The sequence below is a fragment of the Eptatretus burgeri genome, chromosome 16, assembly GCF_056783735.1.
Source record: "Eptatretus burgeri isolate ZD-2024b chromosome 16, Ebu_testis_v1, whole genome shotgun sequence".
NCBI lineage: Eukaryota > Metazoa > Chordata > Myxini > Myxiniformes > Myxinidae > Eptatretus > Eptatretus burgeri.
The window spans coordinates 48,623,745-48,636,244 of record NC_140976.1 but is presented as its reverse complement, the minus strand read 5'-3'; the positions used below and the strand labels follow the sequence as shown (position 1 = coordinate 48,636,244).

At 45.4% G+C, this 12,500-nt stretch overlaps 1 protein-coding gene across 7 annotated transcripts in view; it reads left to right on the top strand.

The window, feature by feature from the left end:
- HIP1 (huntingtin interacting protein 1) overlaps positions 1-12,500 on the top strand; it is a 438,658-nt gene that overhangs the window by 374,275 nt on the left and 51,883 nt on the right. For all 7 annotated transcript variants that reach the window (XM_085858611.1, XM_085858616.1, XM_085858610.1 and 4 more), the window contains one exon: positions 7,509-7,567. In XM_085858611.1, the coding sequence (XP_085714737.1) occupies positions 7,509-7,567 (59 nt within the window). The remainder of the gene's footprint in view (positions 1-7,508; positions 7,568-12,500) is intronic.

Genomic DNA, 12,500 nt, shown 5'->3' with positions numbered 1-12,500 from the left:
AGTGCATTTGTTTTCTAGGCAAAGATTCAAGTTCTAAGCTTATGCAAAGTACCCCTTTGTTATAATGCATGAAATGTAGTTAGCTTAATTGACAGCCCCCTTGGCCTAACTCTGGTAAAAAAATAACTTCTGGCCTATCTTGTGGATTTAAAACTTCAGAGATTGGAGGATGTCATTTAACATATCATGCCTAATGCCATATCTATGTCTGATCTATCGATTTACTTTAATTTATTTTTAATGTCCTATTTTCACCACGAGCTTTATCAAACCTGAGGTGGAATGAAGACCTCGTCTTGCAGGTGAAGGCTCATGTCGATCTGTATTGGCGAACATGTCGATCTGTGTTGGCATACCTCAATCAACATCAACAGGATGTTGATTGAGGTTTGCCAACCGCCATGGGAAGCAAGAAGAAACTGATGTTTCAGACATTAACCCTTCCTTGGAGCAAAGGTGGTATCGCTCTTTTTCGGCATTAATGCTTTTTTGCTCCGACGAAGGGCTAATTCCCAAAAATGTCAGCTTCTCTATACTTTCCATGCCAATTAGCATACATACTGTACTGACTTATCCTCTTTGTCCCGATGGGACATAAGGCTGCTACTAGCTTTTGGCATTTATCTCTATCCTTAGCTGCAGTCTGTGACTCACACCATGCTAGACCCATCCCGCTTGGAGGAACTCAGGTACCGCAGTCCGACAAGAAGTTGTTTTTGGCCTGCCTAGTTTCCTCTTTCCTGATGGTGTCCATTTCAAAGAAACCTTGGAGATTTGGTCAGGGGACATTCTAGGCACAAGGCCAAGCCATCGGAGGTGGTGAAACTTGATTTCAAGGGCAGTGTTGTGGTCAACAGTTCTTGCATGCAAGTCTTTGTTGGATATCTTACTTGGCCAAAAGATGCGGCATATTTTCCTTTAGCATCCATTGTGGAAGGAATCTACCTTGCTCATATTGGACTTGATTACTCATAAGCACTAAATGCCACATATAAGAGCATAGTTGACATTGCTGTTATGGAGTCTTATCTTTGTCTTCAGGCTGTACTGCTTGGACTTCCAGATGAGATGAAGTCGAGCAAATACATTATGAGCTTTGCAGAGTTTTGCTTCGATGTACGTATTACTTGACTCCATTTTCTTTGTTGATGAAACTGCCTAGGTATGTAAAATCCTCTACAGTCTCAAGAACTCCATTTACAGGAATGGGTGCAGAAGATACGGCATTGACGTTCATCACCTGGGTCTTGGCAGTGGTGATACTAATGTTCAGACTCATCCTTCTGGCAAGCTGGCTACCATCAGTTTTTTCTTGCAGATGGGTATACCTCGATGAGAAAAAATAGTGGTCATCAGCAAAGTTTGATCTTCAAGTTGGGTGTAAAGGGTCCACTGGATGCTTCTAGGTCTATCTGATATGGTGTTCCGCATGATCCAGTCGATGGCAGTTGGAAAAAGGATAGGTCACATGATGACCTTGGTGAATTCCTGCCTCCACAGGGAACCGCTCTGATAGGGAGTTGTTCGTGATGACACTGCATTAAAAGTGTTCATAGAATTTGCTTGTCAGGGTAGCCATCTTCTGTGGAATTTCAAAGATCTCAGTGTCTTCCCCAGACTGCCTCTATGTGCACAATAAAATGTCTTCTTGAAGTCAATAAAGTTGATGTAAAGAGGTGTATTCCATTTTGAGCACTGTTTGATGATGTGATGCAGGTGCAAAGATTTGGTCAATGCACCCTCTTCCTGCTCTGAATCCTACTTGCTCCTGACTCAGCTTGATGTCAGTAACCTTGTCAATCCTGTTTAGGAGTCTCCTGCAGAAGACCTTGCTGGAGATTATGAGTAGTGTTATTCCCCTGCCAGTTGTCACAGTCACCAGTGGTGTTGTGCCAAATTTTGAGACACCGGAGAATCTGCAAAAATGTCGGCCGTGACATCATCACCAGATTTACCGTCATATCAAGTTTTAATATGACACCAGTATTTGAGTCCCAAAAATGAGTGATAAATGAAATGCAAACAAAAGCTGAACACAAATACTGAACTTAATCTCACAATTGAGAATCCACTTTTCATAAAAAGTCAGATCACTTGCTTTCTAACCACCATTTTTCGACAAGAGTATGTATTTCAAGAAATAGAGTCGATTTTGTTTTTTCCCACCAAGTGTTAAGGGCTGGCAGGATGGCCTAGAGGTACGCACACTCACCTCTAAGCTGTCTAGCCTGGGTTTGAATCCCAACCCACCAATGTGTGTGTGCTGACCCTCGGATTGACATTAAACTGGGTGTCCTGTCTGCTGGCATTAGTTGTTTAGTTGTCTTTCACATTAGTTGATGTATTTCTTGGACTTGACGAAAAAGATAAAGCTTTGGGGCTGGATAAACATTTGAGAGTGTTGAAGGAGATGCAGAGCAGATAGGCATGATGTTAACATATATAATGTCATGCTTATCTGCTCTGCCAACATGAGTCCATGCCATTGATGTATTATAGGCCTACCTTTGCTCATACAATGTGATAGCCATTCTTCCCAAGAACAGCTGTGTTGATGATCCAGCCAGACGTCAACTAGTCGGAATGCAAAGTTTCCCATGCCTTCATGTCTTCCAGGGTATATTATGTGGAAGAGGCAGGGGGGGATCCATAGCCATACTGTCTGTGTAAGTGTAATATGGTCCATGTGTTTTGAGTTGGTTAGATTGCCATGTAAGAAGGACCTGTCAGAGGAGTTCGTTTTGTAAAATGTGACTCTGAGAAGGCAGCGTATGTATTTTATAGACAAGATAGTCAAAGTAATATTGTAGGTGTAAACATCTCTTATTCGTGGGCAGGACCAGGTGAGGAATTCCTGTCATGAAAAGCCTGTGCGAAAGGCCATTACAATCTCTCTGGCCATTGTGTGCCAGCGATGGCAGTGCAGTGCGCCGTGGGCCTGGAAGTGGCATTAGATTTATTACCTCTGCCACCGGAGGTGAAGGAGGTTATGTTTTCAGCTCTTTCTGTCGAGTTGTTTGGCTGTTTGTTTGTTTGTTTGTTTGTGTGCATGACATCTAAAAAAGTTGTGGACGGATCCGGATGAAATTTTGTGGACAGGATTGGTGATAATGTTTTCCAAAAGAACGGATTAGATTTTGGTGAAGATTGGGATCCGGATCCGACTACTAGAATTTTTCAGTGATTCTTCACCATTGAGAGATCAGGCCAAAAATGACATATAGCACGATATCTAAAAAAGTTGTGGACGGATTTGCATGAATCTTGGTGGACATGTTGCGTGTGTGACAAGGAAGAAATGATTCGAATTCTGTGAAGATCCGGATCCGGATCTGGATACGAGACTTATTTAATTTTTCAGTGATTCTTCACCGTTGAAAAATCGGGCCAAAAACGATATAGTACTGTATAGCATGATATTTCAAAAATGTATTTGGCCCGATATGTTTGCTTGGATCAGGCATGACGTGGTGGAGGTACGCGCTCTCCCAAGTGCCCTTCTCGTTTTTATTAGGATGGACAGAGGAGTAGTCTACCCAAGACGAAGAGGAGGATGAAAAGCTGATCAGTCCTATTTTTTTTTTCCCACCTCTGGAGCAAACTCCCACAAACTCTTCAAACACACTCTTCCCTCCAGGATTTCAAAACAGCTGTTCACCATCATATTTTATCTTCCCCCATCTAAAACTCTGATCTTTTCTACCCCCGTTAATCCACCCCCAACCCACCTCCTCCACCTGCTTTCCTTCCTGAAAGTCCCTGTCGTGTCAGGACCTGAAAGACCTTGTAGTGTCCTTCTTGTTTACCCCGTGTACCCCGCCCCATCCCTCTCCCTTCCACAGATCTAATGTTTCTGCTCCCTTCTGTTTTGTTCTTCCTCCCCTCCCTCCCTCTTTTTGTGTCCTGCTCCCCTTTGTTACATGTTCTGTGTGTTCAGCCTTTGGGACCCCCAATCTTTGATGATAGGAGGGAAACGACGGGGTAACATTCCTGGGTGAGATTGCGGGAGAGTGTGTCGGAGTGGTGCTGAGGTGTCGTCCACCAGACGGCGGTCTCCCTGGTTTAACCTGAGGCGGTCCCCTCAGGTGGGTGCCTGGAATGTCCGATCCCCAAGAGAGGATGATCACCTATCTCTGTTATCATCTGAGCTCAAGCATTTGGACATCGGTATTGCAGCACTCTGAGGTTCGGAGACCGGATTGCGGCGAGATCATGGTGGGTGGTTACACCTACTATTGGTCTGGTCGCTCTGATTGTTACCATACCCAAGGAGTTGCTGTAGCTGTGTCCAATAAGCTGACCCCAATGATAATTGAGGTAACACCGGTCAACGAGCGTATTATGAGACGAAGGATTCGTCACTCCTTAGGTGTCATTTCCCTGGTCTCTGTTTATGCTCCGACTGAGGCGAGTGATCTCACCGTGAAGGATGCATTCTACGCCATGCTCAAGTCTGTGGTTGATCATTGCCGCAGACGAGATACACTTCTAGTCTTGGAGGATTTGAATGCATCGACTGGAACTGATAGGGATGGTTATGAGACATGTGTTGGTCCCCATGGGTCAGGAACTATTAATCAGAATAGCACTAAGTTCCTTTACTTTGCAAGAAGTCATGGACTTAGGGTGGCCGGTTCATGATATGAGCGCCCACAAGCTCATCGCTGGACTTGGTATTCCAATGCTGGTGGTGTGGCAAAGGAGATTGACCATGTCCTCATTGACGGTCGTTGGAGGATGATCCAGAATTGTAGGGTCTACCGGAGTGCTCAGTTCCTCAATACTGAACACCGGCTTGTTGTAGCAACTCTGAAGCTGCACCTTAAATCCGGGAGAATGGTACCATCCCAGCCTAGGCTGGATGTTGGCAGGCTCAAGGATGAGAGCGTAGCTGAGGAGTTTGCAAACAGGCTGAGTGGAGATTTGGAGGGTCTGGGTGCTTTGGTGGTTCCTGAAGAGTTGTGGAGTGCCTTCAAGACCACCATCCTTGATGTTGCCAGTGGAGGTCTTGGAACTCACCGCAGCTCAAAGAATAATTTTGTCTCTCAAGGGACACTGGATACCATTGACCAGAGTCGCAGGACCAGGCTGAATGGCAGAGCTTCGCTGTTCAGGGAGCTGAGGCGTAAAACTGTACGTGCGCTCAGGGTAGACAAGGAGGCCTATGTGCGAGGAATCTGTGAGGGGGTAGAACATCACCTGTGGACAGGTGATTCTCATCCTGCTTCCAGGGGAATTCGCGCATTGCGTTCATCCAAGCTCATCCCTCAATGCACTGTAGTTGGAGCAGAGGGTGGTAGGCTCTTGACAGAGGAGTCCAAAGTGAAGGCCCGCTGGGTTGGTTACTTTCAGCGGTTGTACCAGGCTGATCCACCAGCTGTCGAGTCGAATGTCAAGGGTGTTACAATCCCTGTTGCTGATCCTCCAATAAACTGTGGTCCACCTTCGCTTGTGGAAACACAGGCTGCGGTGAACCGGTTGAAACGGGGAAAAGCTTGAGGGATCTGTGGCATCCATGCTGAACTTCTCAAGGCTGGTGGAAATGCTGCACTCGTGTCATTGCATGCAGTTTTGTGCTCTGCCTGGAACACAGGCATCATCCCAACTGACTGGAAGAGGGGCCTTGTTGTCCCTCTCTGGAAAGGGAAGGGTGATCGCCAAGACTGCAACAACTACCGAGGGGTGACGCTGCTCTCAGTGCCGGACAAGGTCTTTGCTCGGATAATTCTTGATAGGGTTTGCCACCATCTGCTTGAGCACCGGTGTCCAGAGCAGTCAGGCTTTACACCAAAGAGGTCAACGATTGACCGTATCCTTGCTCTTCGGGTCCTCACCGAACGCAGACGAGAGTTTCGGCAGGGGCTGATTGCAGCTTATGTTGATCTTTGTAAATCGTCCGATTAAGTGAATCAGGAAGTCCTCTGGAGGATTCTTGGTCTTCGTGGGGTGCCACCAAAACTGATCGATCTGATGTCTGAACTCTACTCTGGTACTGAGAGTGCTGTGAGATGTGGTGGTACCATCTCTGACTTATTTCCAGTTGTTACTGGAGTTTGTCAGGGGTGTGTCCTGCCCCCCACACTTTTCAGCACTTGTATGGACTGGATTCTAGGGAGGATGTTGGAGAGATCAAGCTGCCGTGCATCGTTTGGGAATGTCAAGATCTCTGACCTTGATTTCGCAGATGATGCAGTCATCTTTGCGGAGATTTTAGATGTCCTTTTGGGCCATCGAGGTGCCGAATGAGGAATCGGAGCTGCTGGGATTTTGGGTTTCCTGGGTCAAAACTAAGATCCAAGCTTTCAATGACATCTTGGATGCTGCTGTCCTGTCTGTGCCTGTTTGTGGTGAGGATGTTGAGGTCGTGGAGAGATTCACTTACCATGGCAGTGATATTCATGTCTCTGCTGGCTGTGAGTCAGAGGTCAATAAACGTCTGGGTCAGGCCTGGGGGTTCATGGATTCACTGGATCATGGGGTGTAGCGCTGCTGGTACCTGTGCGGGAGGACGAAAGTCCAAGTCTTCAGGTGCTTGTTGCTTCCAGTCTTGCTCTATGGATGCGAGACTTGGACTCTGACCAAGGATCTGAGACGGAGACTTAATTCCTTTGGTACCAGGTCTGCTTGGAGAATCCTTGGCTATTGCTGGTCGGACTTTGTGTCCAACGAGCGATTGCTAAGTGAGACTCGGATGAGATTTGTTACCTGCATTGTCCGTGAGCGTCAGTTGCGGCTGTATGGACATGTGGCTGGTTTTCCTGACGCTGATCCTGCTCACCAGATTCTCTCAGCGAGGGAGTCTCGTGAGTGGAGGAGGACAATGGGCCGACCACGTGCCTTGTGGTTGCAGCAGGTTGACCGGCATCTCAAGGAGATGGGGATGAGCCTGGCATCTGCCTGGGGGATGGCCAGACGGAGGCCCCTGGAGTACCAGCGGAAAGTAGACACAGCGGCACCCTGCTCTGGCGCATGCTCCCATACTCGGCCTGACCTGTGTGTTAGCTCTTATACAAGCCTCGACAATACATTCACAAATAAGGCCTCTACCATGTCAAGGTGACAGCAAGTAAAATGGCTGGTTAACTTACCTCAATCAAATTTGGCATCATCGTTCTTCCATTCTTTTAACTTACCCATCCCATTTTCTCATGTAGGAAGATAATGTTTTCCAAGATAATCTAAAGGCATAACAATGGGCAATTTTTTTTCTCAAAAGACATCCTTGGTTCATTGACAACTGCACCATAAATGCAGAGGGGACAACCAGCGGTGGCTCAGATCCATTTCCACGGGAGGTCAAACCGGACAGGTCAGAAGCGAGGACGCTACCAACAGAGCCTCGTTCCATTCTAAGGCACATATCCTATCAAAGCACTAACCCAGCTCTTCTTTGTCTAGATTCCGAGATGTGATAGGGATTTGGTGTGGGAAGCCGATAAGGTTGAAGCGACGGATGAAGTTTGTGTGTTGTGCTTCAGGAGGCTCAACGTGGTACTTGTGTGTTGCAGGAGATGCTAAATGCTGCACGGTGCACTGAAAGCAGTATGCAGCGCGAGGTCAGTGAGAGGTGAGCACACCGGATTTTTACATGAGTCTGCTTATTGACGTGACTCATCGAGGTCTGCCCTCCCCAAGAATGGGCTTAAATGAGTTTTCTCATCCACAACATTTGCTTGCTCTGCTTCACTTTGCAGGATAATAAGCAATTGTCTCGTTCACTTGTAAATTGGAGTGATTTATCGATGAAATTTTATCCCTCCCCTTTAGTTGGGGAATCGACATATCATTTTTTTTTCTTCTTCAGCAGAGGCACAGCCACGAGGAAGCTCATGTTCAATTTTCACCTTCCAATTTGAACCCACAATTTGTAGGCAGCGATGTGAAGTGTTTCTTTGGCAAGCATCGAAACAGAATCTTCATCACTGCTTTCTTGTTGCAGTTCTATTTCATAAAAAGTGAATTTTAGAAAAAGTACCACTGAATCAGGAGAAAGCACAGTCGTTATATCAGATATTGGAGCACGTTTTCTCCAGGCTATAAAACATCTCACTTTGCTGTGCATGCTCGCTTGGCCTGTCCAGCATCCTCCTGCATAATCATTAGCATTCTGCATGGCTTCTGTCCCTTCCATCCCCTGTGTAATGTGGTGTTGTTTCTACAATGGATAAGGAGGTAAAATGGGGCTCTTGCAATATCCTCAAAGCTTATCTGGAGCACAAAACAAGAAGGTTTAAAAATGACACACACACACACACACACACACACACACACACACACACACACACACACACACACACTGCATGTCTAAATAATGTGTCTTTCAGGGAGATTTGCATGTTGTGCATGCAAAGGAAGTGGGTAGAGAGGATTGGGATGGAAAGGAAATAATAAAAGGAAATTGCTCAAAGCAGATGGAAGAGCAAGGGAGGAATGTATGGAGCATATGGGTCAGGATTGGTAAAGCAAGGGGAACCCAAATGCTCAGACCACCTCGATGCTCTTCTCTCCCTTGATGACCTACAACATAGATATAATGTGTCTTTTCCCGATTTCTGAATTCTAAAATAGATAAATTTGCTATTAAAAGTCGAAATCTTTTTCTTCTTTTGATTAGCCATGATGTGGCATATGGAAGTAGATCACCAGACCTATGCTGTATCCAGTTCACATCATGGTATGATTTAACTCAAACGGTGAATAATTTTCAATTTCTCCACAAATATGCTGAATCGATGCGTCCTCAGTGCTTGTTTAGTAATACAGACCGAGATGATTTCATGCTACACCAATGGCTGGAACACCATAAGTTTCCCAGAAATTGGACGAGGTTTGTCCGAAATACCCTCGTGTGGATCGGGCCAACAAAATGTTCACTTTTGTGCTCTTAACGTGTTAACAAAGCAATGTTATGAAACAACGGAGATGGCTAGATCTTATGGTTATCCGCAACGATTGAGAAAGGATGCCATCCTGATGATTAAGTGGATGAAACAGCCGTCGCTCAAAACGGAAACACCATTTCTACCCAGTGACCTGCACCTGTACACGGACTATTTCATCATTGAATTAAGCACCTTTTCCCATTGCCTGGCAGTTACCACAAGAACACCTGAAAATAATTATCTGTTATCAACACATTTCTGCAAATCAAATGAACCACCATCTATTTATAGTGGAGATGAAGTATGTATGTACAGTAAGTATTGTCGTCAACTACTCCTCCGAAAGGATTTGACCTTGGACGCTAAATTTTTTGGGTCTCCCCTCCTCTCCCTATACAATCCACCATCAATCATCACCCCCACACTACCCACCACCATCCCCCCCTCTCCACCCTCCTCCACAATCCCCAATCCACTGGGAAGGGACATCAACCCCTCATGGACATGACTGTGGGACACGGCATGGACACAAATGGCATCCAGGAAAAGTATGAAACAGGACGATCTCATAAAGTACAAGACACCTGTGCAACCTGCGATGGCAGGACAAAGCATTCGTCAGCCATTTTGTCCGCGAGATTTTTTTTTTCAAAATGAGACGGCTCTACAATTCCTCCGAAAACGTTTCCATCATTAATTTTGTCTCCAATAGTTTCTTCAAAATCCCACTGATCATTTTCAACATACTGAGAACCTTCAGAGTTGCTTACGGCGGTGGAATCAGTATCCGAATCCAAGTTCAACATGCACGGTTTCTCTAAGTAAACCGCCGTTCATATCAATATGGCTTCCAGATGTGACATCACTGTTGGTGAAATCACAAATCGACACTCTCGGGCTTTTTTCGTTGACACTGTGATTGGCAAAAAAAATTCACTTTTTTTTTCCTCTTCATATTATCCCGTGATTCATGACTCTCAATGGTTTTCAGAAAGAAAAAATAAATTGCGCTTTGGTTCCCCTTTTACCCTCGAGGTGTTTGGAGAGGGTCTCAAAACCCTGGTGTAATATGGATGATCCCTTAAACGCTGGGCAAATAGGTAAGGGGTTCAATTAATATCAGCATGCAAATAGGTAATGAAGCCACTTGTTCCACCATGCCTGTGCTATGTCTACACCTGAACACCGGCACTTACCACAGGTAGTTCAACTTAACCAGCTCATCCAAGCAGGGAATTCCAAGGGGGTTGCCAGCACACAATTGCTAATTCTTTAAGAATGATCCCATGTGGTCTTGAATCCAATGTGCTCTGTTCTGAGCTATCTGAAGGTTTTCACATCCTGTCCTACTATATTAATTGTAGCAATTCTCTGTATGTGTGTGTACGTCTGAAAATCACTGTAAAAAAAAACACAGGACTGGCCCGATCTCCAAACTTTGCACGTATGTTAGTAGTACCCAGGGTCAGATCGTGGGCACAAAAATATCGTAGGGGAGAGACGACACGATTTTCCCCTGGACACATGCCACAGTGTAAGTGGTTCAATGACCCCTGCTGCAGACAGGGGGGGGGAGGGGTTGTTAGACACGGCACAAAATATATTTTTCTCACCTTCCCCAATGCCCCACACACCCCACCCCCAAGCTGCTCCCTAAGGGAGCAGGTGTTTCGAGTACAGAATAATCATCTGTTCATCACCACCCAACATCCCTTCGTTACACGTTTCATAAGCACCACCATAACCCCTCCCTTTAACCATCTTTTCTTCAAAATTGTGCACTTTTTGGGATTGCAGTTTTACCAAAACAGTTCTCTCCAAAACCTTAACTCACGCTATTGACATTTTTGGTGATGTGTATCGTATCTGGGCTGGCAGGGTGGCATCGAGGTATGCACACTCGCCTCTAAGCTGCTTTTCTGGGTTTGAATCCCGACCCACCTATAAACTGTCATCTTGGTGTTTCACAGGCAAGGTGATTCATCATTGAGTGTGCCATCCCATCTGCCAGTATTAGTTGGTGGATGTTAAATATCTCTGTGTCCTTTGTGAAGAGTCGGCAAGACACCGCTGGCACCCTGAACAAATGACAAATTCGTGCGATAACCACTGCTGCGAAGGCAATGGCAAACCACACAGTATAACCCGAGCAAAGAAACTGCCTTAGCAGCCCTGATGCTCTGTAGCAGAGTATGGTACAGTACATCAGAATCAGATATCACATCTTGCTATGGAAAAACAAGCATGCTTTTATCCTGTTGTGTTGTCAGTTTCATCATTTTCTTCATTTTCGGAGCTAAATTGGAAAATAAGGCATTTAAATAGGTAATGAAGATAATTATATTTTGTTCAACTGCATTATCATACGTCTGTGCGAGTGTCAACCAAATCCCGTGAGACTGCCTGCATTTCTGTGGACGTCAGAATGAGGTGGAATCAAAATGAGGCAAACAAAGCAATCGTAAAGTCGACCATAATAAAAGAAAAATGAGCAGTATTTGGGGTAAATTAAGGTAAATATTTTGGATAGATAGTAGCCTATGGGGAAGGAAACTGGACTTGTTATCCTGGATGTTGTGTTTCAAATCCAGCTGAAAGTACCAATATTGAGGATTTTATTTTTTAAGCATCCCTTACTTAAGGTTGTGTCAGGGAAATAATTACTGCGCTGTTCTCGGATTGTCAGATAAGCTCAGCTAGCTCGTTACTAACTTGAAGCAAGGAGGTAACGTACCTTGCCTACCTGGTTTGATCGCCACTCAATGCCAGTCCACGCTTTGTTGTTGACTCTGTTGTTGACGTTTTGCCAGTCCTCTGGACGACTTGGGATGGACAGCAGTACAAGGCTGCCTCATAACGAGAGCATCGCCCATCACCTCCACCGTTGTAAAGATCAATACTATCGCTCTATTGAACATAATACCTTGGTCGTACGAGTCCATTTCATAGCCTTCTTAGCCGAGTCGGTGGATACCTCTGGCAGTGACCGCTGGTAGAAAGAAAATGCACCCACGGAAGCGGATGATATACCAATCACTCTCTTCCGTGTCTTTGGGCGACTGCACTTTCAGTCATTTCTGAAGCCACTCTTTCTCGAGGCCTTCAAGCATGCAGTGCATCACCACCTCATGTCACCCCATCCTTCGGTTTGTTGTATGGGTTGAATAACTGATCATGTGCTGCCTGAGAGACACTCTTCACGCATGAATCACCAAGGCATTTGCCTGCATCCAAAGTCAAACTTGCATTACTGCACAAAATAAAAAAAATCTTTATCCATGATATTTTTTGACCCCATTAACCAGTTCACGACCAACCCCATTACTTGCTGATTGCAGTTTTTCTTCTCTTTTTCTTTCTCTTTCTCTTTTCCTGTTCATTACACCCTTGCCGGTTGGGCCCAATTGTCACCCCACTACCGCACTGTCAATTTAACGTTGCTCTCCCTTGAGCCTCGCTCTTGCAGAGAAAACATAAAAATAGGCCACAACGAAAGGTCAAAGTTCCTTTTCACAGATGGAGATGGACCGCTGAGGGGCTAAGGGCGTTTCCATAGTTACTTGGTACTAACACAGTGAGAAATCCGTCAGCACACAAGAAAACAGGGCAACTGAAGTC